Raw genomic sequence first — 25,766 nt, 5'->3', positions numbered from 1 at the left:
TTGTGTGTGCATGTGTATATGGATGCAGGGATGTATGCCTGTGTGTTTGAGCGCATGTTACTCAATTTTCCTCAAGTTTCAGTCAAAGGAAAATAGTAATCACCCACGTGTGTGTGTGTGTGTGTGTGTGTGTGTGTGTGTTTGAGTGTGTAGAGAATTTTCCCTGCAATAATTCTCAGTCTCCATGCCTCTCACTCCATTCTGTCTTTATCAACCTAACTTAGAGTTCCTCTCTGATCACCTCATCTTATTTTATTATTCCTTTAATACTGCTCATCCCCAGTGCAGAAAGGGTGTCATCATGAATGAAGATCTAGTTCCTCTAAAAAGTATTCAGTAATCTATTAAATAGTAGCACAAACAAAATAAGAGTGACAAGAGGCAGAGGTAGAAGCTGAATGTAAGGCAGAAAAACAATAACAGAGATATTACATTCTACAGTAGCAGTACTGTCCCAAATCTGTATTAATATTATAAATACATTTGGCACAACTGGCTGTGAACTGAGATTCACAGACTGCAACAATGACATGGAGAAGAATAAAGACGGGAGACAGAGAAAAAGCATTGTAAAAAGCAGGATACAGTGCCATGAGGGAAATATACATGGATTAAAAAATGTAAAATGTAAGTACATTTGTAATCTTTAACAGGGTTTGGACAGTTTCATCATACAATCACCTAAAAATAAAGCAGATAACTTACTGGCGAGCAGTGAGCGGAGTTAGTATGACAGGTATTTCTGAGCTGGCGAGGGGTCATGACCCTGACAGACACAACCAGTGCACTTCAGGATTATTCTACAGCTCTAAACAAGACACACGACAAGGCGTATAAACCTAGAAACGGCTCGACAGCAGCAACCACACAAATGTATGTCACCTCTTCGGTGAGGTGTGCCATGACTTCTAGTTAGAGGAGGTGCTTATGATGCCATTTGAAAATTCACAGTTTATGTTTATGTTCAAATATTTGTTACACAGCTTTGAATTTCATAAATAATTTTTACATATAAACCTAATTAATCTGAGAGAAACTCATAACCCGCTTTATTTTTTTCCCCTGATCTTCTTTCACTGTTGCTATGGAGATGGTTAACCTGGAGGGACCTAGCAGTTTTTGTGCAAACACTAGCAGCTAAGCTATGTTAGCAAAATAAAACTAAAGAAACACACCACACAGGCAATATTTTTGCTGTGTTTACTTTCAATGTTTAGAGATAATAATCTTAAGAAGTCAGACTTTAGGCCGCTTTACAATAGATTCAGTTGTAAGTGTTTACTTCCTTTACTAAGGGTGGACGTTTAAGATGGACTCCTAAGTTAGTATCTAGCGTTAGCAGGGTGGATCAGGACGAATTAACCAAAGTAAACCAACAATTATCTGGAGCCACAAGCATGCCACAATTTTTACAAATTAGACATATGCATGCCTCAAGTATTTTATTTTATATGTATATCATTTCTATTTTTTATTATTATATTTATTCATTAATTAACTCACAAAAAGGAGTAAATATTTTTAAAAAAGTACTAAATGGACTTTACATTCTTTTACACTCCACTACACGTTCATTTACATATGAATTACTCACCTTTTTATTTATTCAAATGTATTTACTACTACATTAATTGATCATTTAGTTTTAACTGAAACATAAACAATAATTAATTAACCAAAATATTTTATTTTCATTTTTTAATAATTGTGTTTATTTTTTTTTAATAAGCCACTCTTCCTATTTGAATATGTGGGTTTATTTTTTAAGGTTTTGGACAAATTTTAAATTCTTTCTTTATTACAGACTAATGGAATAAGTTAGGAATGAAATATGTCAATTAAAGTTTTTACAATGGTGTCAAACATGATTCAGACAACACAACATTTTTTATTATATTCTAATTTAATTAATTCTTCTTTATAATTTGATACATCCCCAATTGACAATATGTAAACTTATTATAAATTATATTTTCTTACATTTTGCAGTCAGGAATCTTTAAAAAAAAAAAAGACATATTACTTCTCTAGCATTTCAGTCAACATACTACCTTTGTTTACCTCCACTACTGAAGCCACAACAGACATACACAATGAACATGCAGTTACTCTTTTATGCACACACATACACACACTGAAACCCGCTAAACCTAGGCAAGTGCCCAATACTAACATGAGCAGGCAATCAACCAGTTCACACACACAAATAGAAACACACACACAGTTCTCAGTCTTGGCACACACTGCTTTAAGCAGGCACATGTGTGAGGGTGTATCATAGTTTTGAGTGTACCGAGGAAAGCTCTTTAGCTTGAACACTGGGTGCCAAAACTGATCTAGCTATAATCAGTGTAGACTCGCAAACCATAACACATCAGTTTTATCTAAACTATGTGACTGGCCCTAAGCAGGTAGCCAGTGTCCTGCCTTTATCTCTGTAAAATACAAGGGAGAGAGCCTATTGAGAGAAAAAAGAGCCGGAAGCAGAGGAGCAATGGAGAAAAGAAAAAGCACGGCCCTGAAGGTGTCTTCAGAGACTCAACTTCTGCCATTTGTAACCATTATAGCCCAGATGAATTGATCGCATTGAGCGTCTTGGCTGGCAGGAGCAGAGAGTGAGTGGCAGTGCTGGTCAAGGTGACCTCACATGCTCAGTGCAGCTTCATCTGCCCTTTGAAACCAGAGAATAAGTGAGACAAAGACAAAGAAAAAGAATTGGAGAGGAGAGCAAAGAAAATAAAGACTAGATGGGCACTCACACATTCAAAGACAGAGCAGTGGTAGTCACTATGCTTCTAAAAGCAAGCTGCTGCTACAGAATGAGACAGACATAATCTAATGCATGTTTGTGTGTGTGTGTGTGTGTGTTTGTATGTACAGTAAAGCAGTAAAGGTAAACACAGTAGTAAAAGCTGGCCTCACTGTAGCCCACCCTAGGCCGCTAGTCCTGCTCTGTGCCAACTCTTCGCTGGCAGCGTCCACTGAGGGATGTCCTGTTGCAACACTGCCAACTCACGTAGCCTTTCATGTTCTACCGCGTCCCACCCGACACACACACGCACACACACTGTTCTCAGTAACCACAAACAAACGTACAGGCTCACACACAACTGCACTCCCAGAAACAGACGTAGCACAGTAATTCTGCATCATTCCTTCAGTATTTCAAAAAGCCCACTCTGTAATCCACTGGGATTTATAAATACGCTTTGTAGCACATAAACATTTTTTATGGACTCATTCTCTAATACATCTGACATAATTTGAGAGCATGACAGAAACTGGTGGGTCTACACACCTACATCCACATGTATAGGAACATGTGAGTGGACCACATTTAAATACACACACACACACACACACACACAAAAACAGTGCCTTGAAAAAAACACCACAAGTTACACCTCCACACTTTACCAATTGTGGAGGAAAAGAAAGGCAGTCATTACCTGCACAGAGGACGTATTTCCTGTTTATTCATTTAAAACCTCCCTGCCCCTTTAAAGGTGCTATCTTAGGGCTTCCAAATTTTGTAAAATAGCACTGAATTAGCCTGACTCAGAAAAGGAATGCGCTCTGTTCATTTTCCTATGATACAGGAGAAATTAAGGGGAAATAAAAGGCAAGCCTTTCTCTTCGTGTGATGGAGGAGCCGCCATTGTACTGAGGTGGGAGGGTCTCAGGGAAGAAGCGTCACTGGGTGGTGAGACCAAGAGGGTGGCACTGTGCCAGGCAGTGCCCGTCTGGCTGCTAAATACCTTTGTTTCCTGCAAGCTGGCTTTTGCCACAAAATAAGGTGCAGAAAGCATTTAACAATTTGCAATTTTGGAATCAACGATAAAAAAAAAATTCTCTTATTTATTTACTTCCCTTCAACTGAAAAATTATTAGGAAACATACAGGTATCCATTTTGTGATGGAGGGGGATTTTTCTGCAGTACACAAATTCACAAGCCCATGGATGGTCCATTTAATGAAAAAAGCAGATGAACGAAGGCCATCTAACTCTCACAGTACAGAGATGACTGGCTCTGTGCTGAAGATGCTGGATATTATAATGCATCTGTGAGCGCTGTTCCAAGTAAGATCCACCCAAACACCTAACCACTCCAGGAGTGGAGAATTATACATCATCATGCACCATTATTAAATCTTATCCCAGAGGACAGCGTTATGCATCTCTCTCTCTCTCTCTCTCTCTCTCTCTCTCTCTCTCTAATTTTAATAAATACACATATGCACAGTCCTGGCTTTCAATACATTTATAATGCTCAAATGTGTGAATAGAACACACTTGCAAGTATACCTGTGAGCACACACACACACACACACACACACACACACACACACACACACACACACACACAGAGTAGGTCTGAAGCCTTGGTTTCTTTACACAAGAGGACAGGACTCCCAATCCCTGAGTCTGTGGAGCAATCATGCTAGTGAAAAGACATGAAATCTCACATTCTTTGGAAAATTAGAGGGGAGTTTCCATTTCAATGCATATTCATAAAGAGCACCTTTGCAGGCGCTGCACACCATAGCAGCTTGGCGAAGACATGCTTCTTTGTCATGCGGCGAGCCACTTCCTGATAATTCATTTTCCTGATAGTGGGAAAAAAGACATGCTGGAAGATGCGGCGTATGGGTAGCTGTGTGTATTCAGAGGTGAAAGCACAGCAGCATACACACACATGCACGTACGTCTGTGCCCCAGTCTCGGCACAAATAAAAGGATTTTTCTATCTTGTAATGCCAAGAAGGGTCCTAACACACACAGTCAGACACACACATACACACACATACACATTTTCAAGTGCCTCTACAGCAAGTACATTCCTACCCATTTATCATATCTGTCATCACAATGATACCATGCACACATATGCACACATCCACATGCAGTAGCACAGGGAAAGCAAGGTCCAAGTGAGTGCTGTTGATAGCATTAATTGTGCAAAGAATTATGATCAAAGCCACCAACACACTGTCAACTTTACATGCACTTCATTTTTTTATTATTATTTTTTTTAATGGCAGACAGCTCTCCACTAACTGAAGATTGTGGTCTTGATGATAATTACGATCATGGCAGATGACCATGTTTGAAATTGTAGGTGATTTTTTTAAAAAGACAAAACTAGACAATAAAGAATAAAAGGGGGAAAATGCTCAAATTGCAGGGGTCTTTGTTAAGCCACTCATCCGGGTCACATTTTGGCACAGAAAATTGCTGGCAGCTCATACGCCAGGCAATCGCACACAGTGTAATTGATTCAATATTAATTGGATGCCCCTGATTTACACTGACGGCTAAAGCCGTATGAAGAAAGAAAAAAAGAGAGAGAGAGAGAGAGAGAGAGAGAGAGTGTGTGTGTGTGTGTATGTGTGTGTGTGTGTGTGTGTGTGTGTGTGTGTGAGAAAGAGAGAGAGAGAGAGAGAGAAAGAGAGAGAGAGAGAGAGAGAGAAACTGGAAGCGTTGAAAGCCAGCCTAGCAAAGAGCATTTAAAAAACAATTATCTGCACTGAGGTCCATTCTGCATGGCTGCGGCATTCGTCTGAACTAATCGGGTGATCTATTGCAGAGCAATAATAATTTTCAAAAGGGACACCATGGCAGTCCTGAAAACTCTTTAAAAAAAGTTCACTGCTGCAAATGGCCATATGCTCAAAGTCAAAGTAAATTTAATTTGTCACGCTGCCATATTTTTCGACACTGTCTCAACAGGAGACACGTTATCAACTTTTTTTTTTAGCAAAAGTCTTGTGTTTTGTACTGAAAAAAATCAATAGTCAAATCAGTCTGAACTCTGATAAAAATCTTCTAAATTATTTTCTTTTTAAAAAATAAATTACAATCATTCGATTTTTGACATCTGCTTTCATTTTTACACGTTTTACCAGTGACTCTCAGAATCGAATATTTAATCTCATTTAGGGATTACTGAATAAAACGGTACAGATAAGTGAGATATTTCCCAGGCCACAAAGAAGAGAAGAGAAGAGAAGAGAAGAGAAGAGAAGGCTGCAGAGTCGATTAGCCCTATGCTTTCTGCCTGGGCCCCCCAACCAGGATACATGGCCTATTTGGGGCAGTGTACACACACGCACACACCCCTCTTCACTGCCCCTTTTCAGAGACCATTCCTCTGTGACAGGTACTGCCTTTCGTCTCACTGAGCTGCTCTATATGGTAATTGTGGTGTTACATCACATATGCAGCACTCCATATATGGTGGTTTGATCAACACCCTGAACATATCTAGACACATATCTGACTGACTTTATTCTATAAGTACTAGTCCTGACATAATATATTTCATAGATATAATAAAAAAGGTAGCCAATGGTATTTGTGTGGCCAATAATAATAATAATAATAATAATAATAAAAAGAAGAAGACCTAAACACAGTTGGGAGTTTCTATAATATGAACGCAAGCTTAAACCCCCCATGGACATATTTTATTTAGTTTACTGTAAGCTACAGTCTAGTACAACCTTGAGTCATTATGTCTAACACAACTCATTAATATATCTTTTGACCGGTCATGGTAGCGCATTCAATAACACTGAGAGAAGCTGTTAAAGTTCTTCCAACAAAGCTGTTTTAAAACATAAGAAGCACACATAACACCGGTGACCCAACGCTATCAGCTGAACCCTGTTACATTATGATGTAAATGAGTTTAATAACCCAGTTTAGTGGCTGACAGAAACAAGAGACGTGTGCGCAATAGCTTGCGCATATAAAAAGGTTGTATAATTTGTGCTGAAATGGCATCAACATCTTTAAAACAAAGGGGTTAACTAGACGTAGATGACCCGGCTTACCACCAGCTTAAATCAATCAAACATATGCGCTGGTTTCAGGAGCCCCAGCTCTCAGTGTCCTATCTGACTCTAGTCACAGCACCTGGGGTTTTATGGTTCCTTAGGAGCCACTGACTCTACTACGAAAAAGAGAACTGGAAATAGACATTGCTCAGTGATAGGATTGCGGACCCAACAATTAGCTTTCAATGAGGGTGAGGCACAAATGTCTGGAGATGGGACTGATCGGGCCCAAGGCACTTCCCAGAACTTGATCCTTGAAGCAGACCAGAGTACGGCCCGATGTGAGGTCAGGGCAGAAAAACAGGCTGGAGAGACTCACTCACACTTTTTCTTCTCTCAACAAACATTCACTGTAAATCACCTCCAGCACTCTCTCTCTCTCTCTCACTCACACACACTCACACACACCACCAGGATCACATCTCTAATGTTACATGAAGCACAATAATGGCTTACTTCACTAAAGCTAGATACTCAAGGCACGGGGAGACTTATGACTACCTTGGGTCACATTTTAACACACCGGATTCCAGACATTTCTTTTTTAAGGTTGTTTACAATCAAAGTGATAAACTGTCTTGTTTGGTTCTTTGTTTCCGTAGCTGTATTTCATGTTTTCCCATGCCTTATTTAGTGCAGAAAGTCAACCGCTAAAACTCACTCTAATTAAAATACGCGAAAGCTAAAACAAATAATTAGTGGTGTTAAGATTCTTTAAATAAGCAACTGTCCCCTGACATCCAAAAATAACCGAATGGCTTTCCATTTCCTTTGCACTTTTATTTTTTATTTTTTTTTTATTTCACTCAGAAAGTGAAAATGTGCAGGCTTGCATTTACATGGATAAGATGTGGCCGTGTAAAAACCACAGCGAAATCAAGATGCATCTGTGTAAACCACATGAGAGAGTACGAACAGCACAGAAAGGCATTTCCCACGGGCCTGTGGACACACACAGTGGGGATGGCCTCTCCTGTCACACTACAGTCTCCTTCAACAAAACTGCCCCGTCTCTCTCCCGTTCCCTAATTCTCTCGGCATGGATGTGCTCTCCTCCTGACACACCCTCTGTGTTCTCTAATGTCTGATCGTAAAATGGGGAACTTAAAATCAAAACTAGACGGGACACCTCAACCTGAATACTACGGTTAAAGCACCACTTTGTTAAAGAAGAACGATTCCCAGCGTAGAGTAACACCTGAGCAATGCTGACTGTTTAACTGCTCTGAAAGGCAAATGATATCTGAAAGGAACAGAGGTAAAAGTAGACTCGCTCATGAGCCAAAACAAGCATGAAGCCAATACCTCAAATACATGATGTATGCGGCAAGACTGCGTTTAATTAACAAAATCCCACCCAGTTAAAGCGGAGAGTGAAAGCCTGGCTGATTCCAAACTGCGATGAGCTCTACACAATAAATCAGAACAAAGAATGTTTTTTTTTTTTCCTCATCTTCATGCTCTAACAGAGTCATGCAATGATTTGATATATAAGCCCCTAATCCTCCAACCCCACAGCTCGTAAATATCCAGCGTTCTGATATGTGTCTCCAGAGCTGTGGATGAGAAACCTCATGGAGAGGGACCATGTGTGTGCGATATGTGGCCTACACATCCACTCAGTTCCCCAGAGTTAAGCGTGTGCATCGCAGACATCCCAGTCACACACAGTCACCTGCCCACACAAACAGACATACGTATGCACGCACATCCACACAACATGCGACCAAAGAACACGAAGCATCTTCCGGTCATTGGGAATAGTCTTCGGAGCCGTGATTACCTGTAACGTTCTCCTGTTTAGGACAGATTCCTCGCGAAGATGTTGACAAGCAGTCATCATCCTCCGGCGTCACTTGGATGCCCACCTCTACAGGGTTGGAGGCTCTCCTCAGTTCACCATGTGAAGGAGAAGGGGGTTTATCCACTGCCTTGTCCATGCACAGGGTGCCATTGCATTGCTTCCTTTTGTGCTCAATAAAAATCAGGATATCCCCGAGAGGGAAGTTCATCTGACACTGGCCGCAAGTAAGCAGGTCCTGGTCCCCTTCCGGAGCCACCTGTACCAGCCCGTGTTGTTCCTGCCTCTCCTCTGAGACCACAGACGACAGAGGCTCGGCTGTATGCGCCAAGCGACGGGATGTAAGACACAAGGAACGAGAGAGACACACACACAGGAACAGAGAGAAAAAAAGCAGCGGTTAGGGCTTTTCTGATGAACATAAGCAATATGACAGAGAACAAATGTAACAGATTATTATTATCACATACATATTTCTGCAATGCTTATTAAACAACACTGAGTTCATTACCTTGAGGTTTGTTAAATGCTCCCTTAGACCACTATCATCTGAACCATCTCTTTAGTTCCGAATATAATCATATAATATCGTATCATTTTATCACATTACAATTGTGCTGTGCTCACAATAACGGGGAAATAATTCACATTCATTAAACTAAATCATAACTAAACTCTAGGACAGGCTCTTTTGTTTTAAACAAAGTTCACGTGGCTTTGATGCATCCCATCCACAGCATGAAGCACAGGGCATTGTAGCTCATGGGGTGCCTTTCTTTTCGCTCCAAGTTTATTTTCTTTTCAGCGCACATGTGAAGTAAAACCCATTTGGACGTGGTTAACACATGTGTAGGCTTCGACCCAAAGATGTGCGCAAACCAGAGCAAGATCACGCGCGACACTTTTATTTCCTTCATGACCACTTTTCCACATGGCACCAGCAAAGATGCCTCCCACCCCATGAAAGTTTCCCCAGCAGAAGTGTGGGTAATACAGAGCGCTGCTCGCAGAGCAGTATTTTAGCCCCCGAAGCTCATAGCCCCCGAAGTGTTTGCACAAAGGTTAATGCGAGTTTCCCGGAACCGAAGCATCCTGACCTTCTTTACTAAGCTGCCCATCTCATACTTTAATGGACTTTAAACCACAGAGGATCGAAAAATAGATTCTAATTTTAGTTAGTGAGGACTACTACAGATTTGAATGCTTTTTCATATTCCCCCCGTTTTTAAGGCTGAGACTAGATCATCTTAGCTTCAGCTGAAGTACACTCGGAACACCCAGACGCTCGCCACATGCGCTACATCGCGGAGTGAAAACCCGTCTGGACCGTAGCCTACTTCTTTAAATGTAGTTTCATTCCGAAGAACGGTGGGGGTGGGGGGTGTTCAGAGCTCCCTGGGTTTTTACCTGCGTGGATTAACACATGTGAACGTTTGAGCTCAACCCATGCACGCGCAAACAATCCGCCCGTTTTACGTGTGAAATTCAACGATGTAGAAATAGTGAGAGTGTTGCTTAAGAGCCTTTGCTAATTATGACGCTCGTTTTCATAAACTGTCTTCATTTTCGGTTTGGAGGCTGAGAGTAATTCCTCTCTATGTATACGACTGACTTATTAATGTTTCAAATGTACGTGCACGTCTATGAATGAAGTAGTATTCGACTGCTGCATTCTGCATTTTCAATCAACTCACAACTAATTCTCTAAGAAGAATAGAAATATAAAAATAGGAGCTGGATTAAACTGTTTCACAATTTATAAACGAATACCCAGACACCTTATCTTTCTGTGAAGAATATATTACAGTGCAGGTTAAATAGAGTCAACTAAATAAGAGAGACTAATATTAAGTTTGTGTTAAAAAGAAAAACAGTTTAAACTCGTCGAAATGAATTGCAAAATAAAAAAAACTGAGCTATAAGGCTCTGAATTTTTTCACTTGCTTTAAATGTATATTACAATCGAAAAGTGTATTAGAAATCGGGAGATGATTAATATAAGTGCTGTTCAAGAAGCATATCGCATGTATGAAAAGAAAATAAGAGTATAACCAAGAGTCTCAGTTTTAAGACTAAAACTGGCCATGCGTTGTTTGTGAATAAAAGTTAGAAATGTTCAGGATTTAATCTGGAACAGAGTGAGTCTCAGTCTTAGTGTGATTTTGTTGTTAAATATAGGCTTCAGTTGATTAACCTACTTCTGCAAATTTCACCTGTTTTTCTGTAAAAGCACGTGGTGTGAAATCGGCTGTAGGTCTACATCTCTCTCTCTCTCTCCCTCTCTCTCTCTCTCTTCCTCTCTCCTAAATCTATCGTCAAATATGCAGATAAAGGTGGCGGTAAAATCGATCAGGTTCAAGTTCATTTCCAGTTTCTGATCGTAGTGTGCCTCCTAGCGACGGCAGAGAGAGAGAAAGAGGCAGCGTGCGACCTGGAGACGGCACTGAAACCCAACAGCCTGTGTGTGTGGGGGGGAAACCCAATAATGTTACACGATACGTTACAACGTTACAACAACGTGGGATTTGTGTCAAGCATGTTTATCAGGTAAAAGGGAGCCTAACTCCTGGAGCTCGAAGAAAACAAAGTCGAGAACGGTAGTTCTGTGCTTTGCAAAATGTCAATTCGCCACAAGCATTCCCGAGCACGCTTAGGGTTTATGGGGCTATAAAATATGAAACAGACTGACTTTGTACGACAACGCAATGCAGTGACCCTGTGCGGACACTCTGGAGTTTGTTTATGTTTCAAAACACAAACAGCGTCTCTCAATATTTAGAACGAAATGCTTTTGTTCGGTTGAAAATGCATTGTCTATCAGGACTGTTAGTAGTTTAATGACAGTTCCCTGTTGTTATTATTTAAAGTCGCCGTCATTTGGAACTAATTCAGCTAAACTTCATTTTGTCCGCGTGCAACGCGAGTTCACAACACGGGACAGAGGCTCGCAGACGGTAGAGCCGTGTTCCTGTTGCTCCCGAGGAAACCTCGATCTTAACTCGACGACAGAAGCTGTCGGTCTAAAAGTAGTCCCGCTTAAAGTTTTCAAAACGTACCTACGAGCGTATAAGGTGTGTTAGAGCCGGTTTAAAGGGTTAGTTTCGGGCTGGCGATGCCTGTCTCCGCTGCAGGGCTGCTGCCGGTGCCGCGCTTGTAAACAGTCGGACACGAGATTTTTTTCTCTTCCCAATCAAAATCCACTTCCACTTTTTTGAAAATCTTCCAAAAATAGTAGGAGAGGGGGAAATCCTGCCCAGAATCGCTCTCGCAGCCGAGCGCTGCGGTTTACTCCACAACACAGCGCTGGAAGAGCCGGAGCTGGAGCTGCACACCTACCACAGTCCGGCACATTAACGGGGTCTTTAGGTGGTCACAGAGACGGTCGGGGGCAACGGGAGCCAAGGCACGTGCTTACAAAGAAATTCGCGCTCCTAAAACTTCTTGGAAATTTCAGCGTGCGGTGTACGGACCAAACTTTTTCCCTGATCGACTACGCGTCCTGCTATTTCATGAACGGCAGCACTCGTCTCGCTCCTCACTGAAGTCCACTTGACCGCGGTCTCCGCTGTTCACTGTCCAGTGTGCCTTCACCGCTCCTCGAGCGCTGCTGGCTTTTCTCCGCTTTCCCGCTTATCACACACCGAGACGGAGAAAAAGGTGAGAGGAAAAGGACGACACAACACACACACATGCTTTACTTACGCGAGAAATCCCGTTTGCTTAAGTGCTGGGGTTTGCCTTGCTTGCGGCGAGACATGGTGGTTGGTGGTGGCTTTCAGCTCGGTTCACATCGGGAGAGCCGGGTTAGAAGGGAGACTCCAGAGAAAATATCTTCATCAATGCCTTTGACATCCAAAATAAATTAGAAATAATAGAAAGATGGCGCAGGGAAGATGGATTGTGGGATAGCCGTCATGGCTTTTTTGAAAAGAGAGAGAGAGAGAGGGAGAAAGGGAGAGAGAGATGAAAAAATGGCAAAAGCCCCCCTGAGCTGCAAGTTCAAGTGCGGACGTGACGTCCCTGCGAACTTGAACGTCAGGAGATGGATGGACACAGACATACAAAACATGGGCAGGGCAAAGCCGGGGAGTGGGAGGAGGGAGTGGAAATAACAAAAACCAATGGACACTCATTAGGGGCTGGACATGAAAAATAGACCCGAAGAAGCCAATGGACAGAAAGATCAGGGGGCCGGACAAGAGGCGAGAGAGAGGGGGAGAGAGAGAGAGAGAGAGAGAGAGAGAGAGAGAGAGAGAGAGAGTTTAATGAAAGCAGCGTGCACTCTGTGTGTGTGTGTGTGTGTGTTTGTAAGGGGGGGGGGGGGTGTGGACGTAGGAGCACGGACCACGAAAAGCCAATGGCCATGAGATTCGGGGGGGGCTGGACATGCGCTCTGTGAGGGGAGGGGAGTGGGGGGAAGAAACCTTTAATAGAAGCTGCTTCGGTGGACATTGACCAGGACTAGCCAGTACGAACACAGAGCGGCTGGAACGCACGTTCAGCTCGCGGTCCAACACAAGAGTAGAGTTCAAACGGACGCTGAGAGAGGGGGAACATGCCCTGCAGAAAAACAAATGGTCAGGCTGCATACGGAAGGGACGGACAGGTTCCTCATGCCCCTGAGCCTCTCTCCAAAAATACTCCTAAACAACGAGTAGACCTGTCTCTTAAGTGAGGGACATCCGTCAAGTAAAACCGGACACTCACGGCTTTTTTTTAACTCTTTTTTTTCCAAGAATGATGTAGGTGGGACTTAAATACTACACGAGTGTAGCCTAGTTTTAAACCCATACCACAGTGACGACTATATGATGGGAGCAGCCCACTACAAAGGGGGCTGGGGTTTAATAAGTTTCAGCTGTGTTCAGGTCAGATTGACGGCGGGGGGGGAGTGTGTATATGAGTGTGTGTGAGTGCGTGCATGTGTGTGTGCGTGGAGGGAGGGTTTGTGGAGGCTTTTCCACGCGGATTCCACTATAAGATGCTCCAAACATTTCAAATAACGCCGCGTAAAGAAGCCTGGAGTGTGTAGGCTGCGCGCACGCGAGGCGGGACAAAGACTATACTTAGCCAAGCAGCGCGGCACAATCACGGGAGCGCGAGCGAGCGAGCAGGCGCCGGTCTGCGGGGAAGGGGAGGAAGGCAGGAGGGACTCTGAGAGGGAGAGGCGCTGGGATGGAAAGACGAACCTCAGGTGGGGTCAGTGAGCGAGTGAGTGGCAATGTTTTACAGGACAGTCTTTTTTTTGGCGTCTGTGATTGTGGACAGATATTGATCGGCGTGTTGTTGTTGCGCGTTAGAAACTTTAATAGAGGCACACGGAAAGAGTCACTTTAATGCCGTTGGCGAAGTGGCCGGTATCATTTCTTCATATGTGTTTTAATGCGGTAGACGAGGTTTCCAGGGTTTTAGAATAACATTATTTCAACCGATGAAGCGGGGCAAAGGAGGGAAGGCGTTTTATGTCACTGTTGTATTCCATGTCTTCCTAAGATATCGTTATTGATCAGTGATCAAGACGATGCCCACCAAGCTCTGACCATAATGTGTTCCGAAAGCCGGGTGTCCCATAAAGTGTATAACACACGGGGTTTGCCAACTTCGACACACGGGTCAATGTGATATGCAAATTGCTAATATAAGTATCTTTCTTATTTTGTAAGGTTATATTTATTGTGAGGGTTAAGCTGATGCCGAGATTTCATGTTGGGGTTAATCTTAGGGTTATTGTGATGCATGGCATTTACTTTATGACGTGTTAAGGTTTGGACAGTGAGGTGTTGAGTTTATTGTTATGTTGATGTTAGGTTTTAGAGTTCGTCTAAAAACTAACATTTAGCTGTATTTTGGTGTGTGCACGCTTTTTTTTTTGCCAAAAAATAAAACGAGGCGGACATATCGCCTGCTTTTTCGCCTTCTGCTTTGATAGCGGAATCATTAAAAGAGCCGCTAACTTTGGAAGCATGTTGTGTGCTAACAGAAAAGTGACACAACTGTTTTTTACTTGTATAAAGGCACCTTTCACCTGATGTTGGAACTAGTTTTTTGAGTTGACAGAAGAGTGCAGAGCAGGGGCAGTCTGTCAAAGACCTACAACCTTAGACAGCGTAAACTAAACTCATTCTGGAGTGAAAAAGAAGCATCCCGTGCTGCGTCGCGTAATGTCAAGACCGAGGCGAACCTTAAACTACTCTCGTTCTTCTCCCAACGCTCTCCCTCCTCCTGTCTCCCGCCGCCAAGCTCCTTTACGGAGGACATTGATCAAAGCAGAAGAAGCGCTACGCCACCTGCGGGGGACAGCGGGCATGAGGCAGACAAAGCGCTGCGCGGGAAACAGAAAAACCCGTCAGTAAACGGCAGCCGGACTGAGACTTGCACACATCAACCACAGTCAAGCCTTAACAAATCATACAGGAACAGACGTGTTTCAAACGCTTTCCACACGTTCCAGGGAAGTTCCCTCTCTCTCGCTGTGTGTGTGTGTGTGTGAGAGAGAGAGAGAGAGAGAGAGAGAGAGAGAGAGAGAGAGAGAGAGAGAGAGAGTTTGGGAGAGTAGCGTTTGTTTCTTAAAAATAATCTCAATTCACGAAGCGTAGCATACGAACTGTCGGAAATTGTTTACTCCCAGTTTTACATTTGACGCTGTTATAGTTAAATGGCTGTCTTTTATTCTGCTGCCAAACGAAACCCGATTATTAAACAATAGGAAACGCAAGACCCAAGAGCCACAGATACGTAGTGAAACACGTCTAGGTCACTCGGGCATGTTTTAACAGACACTGCTCCATATGAAAGTAACAAACTGGCCGCTTGGGCGCTTTTCCGTACCTGGAAATGATCAATAAGCACCCAGCATCCGGTTCCTGTTTCCCTACTGTCAGTGGAGGTGGGTTTTCTCTTTAAATTACGAATCTCAATGTTTTTGTGGTGGGGTGGGGTGGGGGTTGTCTAAAGGAGAGGGGGGGTGTTGTCTAAAGGAAAGTTTTTACCAAATTCGCCTTTGCGTTTGTAATCCTCAAGTGACTTACATTCGCTTTAAAACCATTTGAAGATGGTATTTGATACTGCGATGTGTCAAAATTAAGTCACAAACGATGAGAAAACCTCTTCAGACCTGTCACTATTCCTTAACTACAGCGACAGACACGTGATTCAGCCTCTTCAGGTCTATGTTTCTGAAGCGTTTCCTTTCGGATAAAGGTAAACGTCATGGGCGCGCGCAGGAAAAAAAAGGCTGGGTTTTAATCAAGCAGGGAAACAGGGGGATTAAAAGTGCTTTCTCATGTTTAAACGCCCAATCCCCATGAACTCCTTGGGTTTAAATGGTTTGTCCTGGTGTCAGCGTATTTTATGATGTAGGTTCATTTATTAGAAGATTTGTCCTCCAAGGTGAGGAATAACTTTAAGAACATTTTTAGCTAATTGTTTAGTATTTATTTATTTAGTTATTGGGGGGTGGGGGTTCACAATATTATTCTTTACAAAATATTTTAAGGTGAAATATGTTTATGGTGCTGAATTAGAGCGAGATACGCAATATTCCTCCATACTTATTTCAACATGTAAAAACTGTATTATAACGGTATTAAATACGCAATAAACATTATTGTAATTTGAAAACATTAACAGAGTAAACCAGTCTAGAAACGTCGAGATGAGCGGAGTATCATTTAGTGCTCAATTATAAACGCACGGTGAGTTGATGACTCGTGTGTACTGTCAGAAAATCCGTCACTGTGGCGGTAACTTTTGTTGTCACATTTCAGTACCTTCAGTTAGAGAACATAATTGTACCGTATTCTAGACGAACTGAACATTTAAAAACCTCATGTCCAGGACTTGTCATGTTCTTTTATTTTACACAGATCTTTATTGACATTTTACAAATATTTTCTTTCTCCAACAAAACAGGACTTTAAAACCACTGTTGTACCTTTTTAAAGGTGCATTTTACAGTTTGTACTTTTGGTGACAATCATGTACTTCTACCTTTCTTTCTGAGAGTGTATGTGCGCGCGCAGAACCCTCGAGTCTGTCAGCGGACAGCGCTGAACACAGAAGGCCTCACGAAAGATTGGACTGGAGCTCGTGCAGATGGACAGCGATGAGGTTAGGCTCCGGAAGAGGCACGCTGACCCTCTTGGACCGAATTAAATCAGTCTGGTCCTGCTGGTCGTTTCTAAACGGAATGCCAGGCACATCAGTGAGCACTGCTCAGATTGCCAACCCTGTCATCACCAGCATCGTTATTTCGCATCTCCACTAAGCTGCTACAAGAGCTGCTAGAACTGCTCGACTGGCCTTAATTCAGCAAGAAACCTGGGACAAATGCTGCAAAGGACCTGCGCTTTACAATCTGGATTTAATCGCAGTGTGGTGGTGGCACGGATCATAACAACAGGCCTGGAGTCAAATGGAAGAAAGATCATTACAGTCAGATTTGTTCAGAGCTGTCACCAATGGGCGATATGATGGTGATAAACATGTTATCCAAGCTGCTTAAAATAAAAATCTACAGGGACTCGATGTGGCTTTTCAAAGACAAAGAAACGGAAAACCTTTAACCTTCATAAAACCTAAATAGAGAACGAGTCTCACCTCAAAGGAAAGAAGAGAAGCAGAATGGGAATTATCTCCAAAAAAATCCCTAGTAAAGTCATGCCTTGCCTTTTTGAAGAAATTTCAAGCTTTAGTAGTTCAGACAGACTCGGAGACTGAAAATTAATATTAATGGGTAGATCCTACAATGGCATTATCACACTGAGCGATGGGTGGGCATGCCATCTGGGGTTTGGCAGGTATTAGATATAATCAAAGGGATTACGTGTCTGTGGGGGGAAAAATTATAAACGTGCGTACCGGTCCTTAAATAAAAAGCAACGGTGTGTGTGTGTGTGTGTGTGTGTGTGTGTGTGTGTGTGAGAGAGAGAGAGAGAGAGAGAGAGATTACATAAAAATAGTAAAATACATCGACGTTGTTCTGTGTCTGAATTTAAATAAGTAAAGAGCTATAGCCGAACACACACACACACACACACCGGTGAGATCCTATGATTACATCTGACCATCCTTAATTCAAGCAGACAAGTTTCAGTAGCACACATGCCCATCGTACGTGCGGGGTTGTGGAATCTGTCAAGCACTCATCAATTTACGGTGCAGGCTAATGCACGCCCGTGTTTATTGCTATAATAGTTAAGTCGTTGTTAATTTTACACTAAACGGTAGTTATGATGATGAATGAGGAGACCAAGATCGCACACTGGGGACGTTTATCTACAGGCCTCTCCTGCACAGCCCTGCTTTCTTTTTATGGTTTCAGATTTCAGATCGGTAAACGCTAAGGATATATCAGGACAGCCCTGCACTACATTATTCGAAGCGTAAAATAAGACGTAATAAGATTTTCAGTCCTATATGCACAGGTATCTAGAAATATGCCAATAGACATCAGTCAATTACTAAAATTAATGCTAGCATAATCCCCAGGTCCCGAAATCCTGTTACAAAAACACAAGGATGCGGGGTATCTTAAAAGAAGTGCACCTTTTACAGTCCATAAAATAAATGCGAGTCAATTTATTTCACGCCGGTAGAATAAACATGATCTTAAGCGCTCTACCCGCTGTCTCCTGAGAAGCGAACAGGGATTTGTTGTGCAGCTTTCGTGGTGTAAAACCAATCCGCCGTACTCTAAGCCCCCTCTAGTGCCTAAATAAAATATGACAAGAGAATGAGATTTCCTTCCTGCTTTCGAAGACGCAGCCAAAACCGTTAACACCTCCACATTAACCAAAGTGAAGTGAAGCCTTCTGGAACAAAGTGGTGAATGGTGCTTATTTCTCGCAGTATTAACAGGTGAATTAACATATCTATATATCTCTTTTTTCCAAAAGCAAAATAATGTATATTCAGCTGTCTGATCCTAGGGCTCTATTGTTGATTTTTTTTGTTGATTTGTTGTCTCATTAGCTTTGATGGAATTGAGTTTAGAACTTTCTAACAATAAAGCCAAACTGAAGTTATATTTTATTTGAAAACAATGTATTTTCTGATACAGCTTGAAAAACATACTGTTTGTTATTCGCTATTCCATGCGAAGTGGGTTTTTTTTAAGAAACGCGGCATATATATATATAATTGTATTTTATTTTTTTATTATTAGAAAGACATATAGAACAATCCTAAGGAAAAATCAAAACCCAATTTTCAAATGTTTGATCCAGTAATGTGTGTTACTGTACCGAGTGGGAGCAAATGTTACATATACGGCATGTCTATATTTTTATAATAAATTGAAATTATTTAACAGGCTTTGTGTGAAGCCTATGTTTTTGTTTGTTTTATTGTATGTTTTATTTGATGTGATGGCACGTTTGGTTTTGTTTTGTTTTTTTTTGTGTGTGGGTGGGTGTGAAAAAATTAATACAAGTAACAACGTGTTCATGAACATATTTCAATTCAAATGTATCCGCAACAGGCTTCTGTGGTCTGTGATAATCTTCTCTGGGCAGCTATTCGTCGAAGCGGCAGAATGATAACTGGTAACTACGGGTATAGGCCGACTAATTGTGAACATTCTGTGAGTTGTTCTGAAATGAAATAGTAACCTGCGTTCGAGAGGAAAGCACAATAGCCCAACTGTCCCCGAGTTACTGATTCTAGGGATTTTGGACATATGAGGGAAAAAAATCTGATGTTTTGAGATGTTCAGTGAACCTGCTGTAGAGCTACTGTATCCTTCATTAATTCAGAGGTTCAGGACCACGGACAGCGCCGCTCCCACCTCGCGTTTTCACTAATGTTTTCTCGGCTACAAGTCTGAACAGGACCTGAGAACATTTATAATCTGAGTACGCTCATAAACACTGAGAATGTAACAGGAATACACGGCTTACGCCTTTCATATCAACAAAAACCGTGCATGTTTTTGAACTTCAGCTCCTAAAGCAAAGATATCTGCTCTGTCTCAACATGCAACAAACGCGTCCGACAAATCAAGATACAAATTCCACCGAGTGTTTGTCAAAATGACAACGCGGAACCACAAATTTATTTCGAGAATTTCGTACCTAGCCCCCTGTAATAAGGAGGAATCACTGACACATTATCTAACGGGAAAACAAGAACATTTTTAAAATGTTAGAAAAATTGAAACCGTGTTTTACAGGTTAATCTGATCAAAATGTTTCATTTTAAGATGAGTTATGGAGGTAGGCCTGGTTTTATTGCAAGAAAAAAAATTGCAGAACCGTCTTGAGTAGATTCCGACATCGTTTATAGTTGCAAGTGTTCTCCTTCAGGTTCTTCAATGTCTCCAGTATTGCCAGTATGGAATATATATCCTTTTTAAATCACAAGAAAATTTGCGCGCGCGCGCGTGTGGTGTGTGTGTGCGTGCGTGCGTGCGTGCGTCCGGGTGTGTGTGTGTGTGTGTGTGTGTGTGAACTTTACCAATATCAAATCAGGGTGCAATTAAATTATAAATAAATCAATTGACAATAGCTACACTGTGTACGAACTACATACATTTATGGGTACCACTATTCACATGCTTCACAACTATTTTTGTAAAGGCTGATAAACCCAAAGGCATTTGATTTGTCTACTAATACAAGAAAATAAGTATGAACAAAGGTCTATGGTCTATGTTTGTGCACTGAAAGCTTCTTTGTAAAATGATTGGCTTGTTGGTTAACTGTAAACGTTAGAACAATTATTTTTGTATTAGCAGAAAAAATCAGACTATGGCGGTATTTGCCCGTCCCTCACGTTGACAGTTAACACCTAAACCCACTTAAGCCGCACCGAAGAATCCTACTCGAACCTTTCCTTGAGTTTGGATATGGGCTGTTTTTTCATCACAAAGATGGCAACCACGCTTCTTTACACACAACTGTTTATATACAACTACCACAATCTACTAAGATTAAGTGCAGCTGATGTACATTTTTCGAGCTGAAAAAGTGGATGTTGTACATTATTGACCACACGGCGGTGCTACAGCGTTGTTTTCCACCACTGTCATGCGAAATGGTGACGTATCCTTCCTTGGAGTTCTGTGAATACTAAAGTTAAGTTTATCCTGACAGTGTGTTTAATTCCTCACCAATTTCACCTCTGCTAACCTCACAGAGCTAGCAGTCAGCCCCGTGTTAAGCGTCTACTGACACATAAAAGGTAAACTCGTGCATTTGCTCAGTGTGTTCAATGTGTTCATTAAGCAGAAACATTTAATATATCACTGCAGTTTCTTTGTAATCCTTTAATATCCTGTTAAACTTAGTTTGGCTTGTACTTACCCTTCTCTATTATAATGTTGTAAAAATGTAATATATGCTTGTACAGGATGTTTGTTTGTTTTTTATATGTTGTGAAATAAAGATTAATTTAAATGTATTTTTGGTATCTTTTTTTAAGTAACAGATTATTAATTTCAGGGGAAGTAAGTATACATCTAGCTTAGACTGCATTACAGATATTTTCCAGGCATGAATATTGGACATATACTATAATGTTTACAGTAAGAGATTATGTTTAGAACCTCTTTTTGAAGGGGTCCAAATCTTGGTCGAAGCCCAGGAAGCAAAGAAAACCCACTGCATCTCAGCAGAACTTTTCAGAAGCAGAAGCAGAAATCCATTAAACGTCATTAAAATAAGTCTATGGTGATAAAAATATAAAATCAACTCACCTGTAACAACTGTATATTTGGTAAATTAATATTGAAGTTAATAAATATCAATTGTTTTGCTGCTAACTTACCTTTCACTCTTCTTTCTTCACAAATATCCTCCTGCACACTCTGCAACTTATCAGAGCACTGTCCTTCCATCAGTCTTTAGTGTGGAACATTAATTCATATTCTCAGACAAGGTGCATGGTGTTTTCCCTTCACTCATTACTGAGGTCTGTAGCTCTATTTAAAGAAACACTATGTGAATTTTTTTTCCCTCCAAAATCATCGTGATGCTTCACTGTCCATGTATAGGTAGATTAGAGCCTCTGTCCTTGCTACACAGGGTTCAGCACTGCAGTGACTGCACTATGTAATTTTTGGAGGCTGGTAGGAAACCAGCCCCCTCCCTCACCACTCCATTGATTTCAGAAAAGTGCCGTAAAAATGAATTACACTAGGGGGAGCCCCAAGAGCAAAAAATAAAATAAAATAAAGAAAACAACAGATCTCGCCTAGTGTTCCTGTAACAGCAATTCTTGCAACCCTCCAAAATATGTTTTAATAAATGTATTTTGTTACATATGTTTACTCACACTGTTCATCGAATCTATAATGTGTGATCTGAGTGACTGCTGTAGTCAGACTGAGGCTAGTACAGAGATGATTAAGCTCTTCATATTTGGTGTCCAGCATCTCCATGAACAAGCTGGCTCTTGGTTCTGTGAAAATAAATAGAAATGAGATGTATTTTACATGGAGGAAAAATGTAGTCAAGACAAATTCTCTAAACTTCAATGTATTAGATGAACAGGTGTTGCACTCCCCAAACAAGCTCCCAAAATCTGGCAGCATCACATGATAAACAATGGTTTGAGAGCCAGAGAATTACTAAGTTTAAATTACCTGAGAACTTTTACACTTAATCAGCAGTTTGTTATTCATGGTGGAATACCTCTGCTTGGAGACTCTTCCGCGGCTTTTCTCATGGCCATCTATTCCTTTAAGTAGTTTTTCCAAAATTGTTTACCAAAGTTTGACACCAAGGAACATATACATACCTTTTTTTAAAGTTTCAAATGTTTTTGACCTAACAGCAATGACCCTACACCATATTTATTCTGTTAATAGGAATATTCCCAAGATTACTGCAGTTTGAAATGCCTATAATAGTTGGCTAATGTACTGTATAAGAACAGTTAGAATTTTTTCAGATGCCACCTAATATGCTAGTTTGCTGAAAACCTCAAGGACTTAATGATACAACAATGCCTAGTGCCAGATAAAGGATGGGGAGTACAACACTAAACATGGAAACACAGCAGTAATTCTATAGTGCTCCTTCTCCACTGATGAAAAGAGTTGAGGAAGATGGTTAATAAACTGCAACAAGAAGTGAGCTATTATTACAGTCAATAATTATTAAAACTGTACTTATAAATTACATGTATACAGGAGCTGTTCCTGATTGTGGTAAACAAGGTGTTGTTGAACACTTTCTAACAGCTTCAGTTAAGATTTTATCTCTAAACGAAAAACAATATTCACTTTGAAACATATGTTCAGGTCTGAAAATAAATGTAAACTTATGAAAACAGACTTGTGGACAGCAGAATATAAATATTTTTGGTCAGAATAGTTGTATAACTATAATGACACTATTCAGAGTTGGTATTATTTGGGTGGTGGATGCAGTGACAACAACTTTGTGGTAGTGTGTGTTGCACTGCTACAAATGGATCAGACACAGCAGTGCTGTTGGAGATTTTAAGTATAGTCCACCAACAAAAAGCATCAGTCAACAGCATCCTGACCAGTCATGTAGGACTAGAAGATGACAAAACAAACAGCAACAGATGAGCTACTGTCTATGACTCTCTATTATCTCTAACTTATCATTCAATAATTTAACAGCTGCCAAAAAAAACTTAAAAAATTTAAAAACTAGAACTTTTACGTGACACTAAGAAGTAACACTGCATCAGCTGCTCTAAAAATGCATCAAGAAGTGTTGGACATGCTGTCCCACTTAGGGAAAAGTTTCCTCATAATATATATATATATGTCACGTAACTCATAATAAACTTTGTAATATTTAATGTATTTTTATGCGGGCTGCGTCGTGGTGTTTGTGAAGAAGCAAAACTTACATGTTCCGGAAAGAACATTCTAGAATCCGGAATGTGCGGAATTAGCCTGATCCGACCAGATATGAGAACATGAGAATATCTCTGCGATAAATGTATTGATATACACGATATTTAATTAGCTCAGGGCCCAATAATGTTGTACCCAGAAAAACTACAGATTAAACCTATAAGCATAATACAATAACATTAGCTAACACAAAGTATCATATCTTGCACACTCCCCCGAGCCTGACGTTTACTCTGAGGTAAAATCATCTCTAAGCTATGTAAAATTGTTATACTAAAATACCAGTTAGTGTTATTAAGAATTAGCTTGATAATATCTTCTGTAACACCAACATTCAATTTATCTAGTACTTATAAAACTTCCATTTCTTATATCAGAAGCTAAACAGTCAAATTTGACTAAAACTTTAAACGACACAGTACATAAAAGTCATTGTTCAGACCGTGCTGGTGGTTTATCCGTTTTAAAATCAGCCGACTACTGACGTGCAAACTGACCAATTAAATCCTTACAGAGAAGGTTATCGACCAATAACGGTAGCTCTACAGTCGGACCGTCCAATCACAAGATTTTAGACTACTTCACCACTTCCCCTTCTCACTCAAGCGAACCAAACGGAGTAGGGGAGGGCGGGACTAGTTTGTGAACGAAACTTCTCGAAGTTCTATGTAAGCTCTAGAAAAAACAAAATCCCGGACGTTTGTGAAATTCCGCCCAGACATTCTTTTAAGTCTAAAAAGAGGACATGTCCGGGTAAAAGAGGACGTCTGGTCACCCTAGTTAAACAAATGAATAAAAGAACACCTGGGAATGTTTAGCAGTCTTACTATATAAAATAAATATAATATCACCATTTTTTATTTTTTCTTGAAGATTAATTTTTTACACTGACATCCAACGAAAGGGGATATTTCCTCTTCTCCTGTACAAGAAATAAATCTACAAAAGAAACATTTTATCAAGTTATATTTAATTCAGGGTTTATTTTTACAATTAATTGTATAATAAAATTGGCTGGCGTGGTGCTGCAGGTACAGTAGTCATACAGCTTCAGGTTCCTGGAGTCCTGTGTTTGCTGCCTTGGGTCACTCTCTGTGAGGAGCTGGATATGTTCTCCCCTTGTGTGCCTGGGTTACCTCTGGATGCTACCACAATCCAAACAGGTTGTGGCTATGTGCAACTGGCCACAGGTGTGTGTCTTTGAGTGTGTGCTGCTAAGCGATGGACTGGAGACCATTCCAGGTGTCCCTGTCTCATGCCCAGTTATCCCAGTTAGGATCCAGTCCCAAGGCAACCTTGATCAGGATGAAACCATTACAGAAGATGAATAAAGAAATGAAAAAAGAAATGAACTTGGATTTCATTTAAACACATGACAGGCTTTAGAAAAAATAAATCTTACTTTTGCACCTAGGTTTGTATACACTGTAAAGAAATTTAATCTACACATAGTCACAAAGATCTTAGTTACGTATAAAATACAGTGGCTATTTCAACTGATTTGGTCTACATTCAGTCCTAAATGCATTCCATATTTCTGTAGTTCCCAGTAACATCTGCATCAGTCACTCTGAATCAGGCCTAAGCCCTTGAGATCTTGTATAGTCTTTACTGCTTAAAGGGTGGGAAGGCCAAATTTAATCAGCACTTATCTTTGTCAAAATAACCCTTTCAAGGAATGACCAATAATGTTTTGGATACTGGAAAAAGAAACATGAGGAACAAGAGGAAGAACAGGCTTTCTATACACTTAATGACGAAAACATGCATGTGCACAACAAGCACTATAAAAACCATAATAAAAAGTTATATACCATAACGTTTTGGTCAGAGTTACATGATTGTTACACCTACTTCAACAATCCAATTTTATCAATAAAAATACTGTGAATTCATTCATATATACACACATTTTCCATAACACACACACACACATTCACACTTTTTTGAGCTGCCAATCCACCTACCAACGTGTGTTTTTGGACTGTGGGAGGAAACCGGAGCACCCGGAGGAAACCCACATGGACACGTGGAGAGCACACCAACTCCTCACAGACAGTCACCCGGAGCGGGAATCGAACCCACAACCTCCAGGCCACTGGAGCTGTGTGACTGCGACGCTACCTCCTGCGCCGCCGTGCCGCCCCCACCTGCACATTATATCTGATTAATTTAAATGAAAACTATATATATATATTAAATGATTTTAAATTTGACACTTCTACACTTTGTTGAACTTTTTCCCAAACCTAATATGCATCTGTTGTTCAGTAGTTTTTTTATGTGCACTAT

General features: G+C 40.9%; 1 protein-coding gene across 3 annotated transcripts in view; it reads right to left on the bottom strand.

Moving 5' to 3' along the window:
* The window catches only part of bcl11aa (BCL11 transcription factor A a), a 63,250-nt gene extending 39,757 nt beyond the window's left edge, over window positions 1-23,493 (bottom strand). The window contains exons 1-4 of one of the 3 annotated variants that reach the window (XM_066678979.1): window positions 23,468-23,493; window positions 21,914-22,039; window positions 21,407-21,560; window positions 8,624-8,959 (exon numbers count right to left, since the gene is read on the bottom strand). In XM_066678979.1, coding sequence (XP_066535076.1) covers window positions 8,624-8,959; window positions 21,407-21,476 — 406 coding nt within the window. In that variant the 5' untranslated portion in view covers window positions 21,477-21,560; window positions 21,914-22,039; window positions 23,468-23,493. Of the gene's footprint in view, window positions 1-8,623; window positions 8,960-12,343; window positions 12,654-21,185; window positions 21,257-21,406; window positions 21,561-21,913; window positions 22,040-23,467 lie in introns of those variants that run through there. The other 2 variants (XM_066678980.1, XM_066678981.1) reach the window with 2 other exon arrangements.
* Window positions 23,494-25,766: the final 2,273 nt, after the last annotated feature.

Source organism: Hoplias malabaricus, chromosome 8, assembly GCF_029633855.1.
Source record: "Hoplias malabaricus isolate fHopMal1 chromosome 8, fHopMal1.hap1, whole genome shotgun sequence".
In the NCBI taxonomy this organism is placed as follows: Eukaryota; Metazoa; Chordata; class Actinopteri; order Characiformes; family Erythrinidae; genus Hoplias; species Hoplias malabaricus.
Note: the sequence above shows the minus strand (reverse complement) of the source record. Positions and strands in the feature narration are given on the sequence as shown.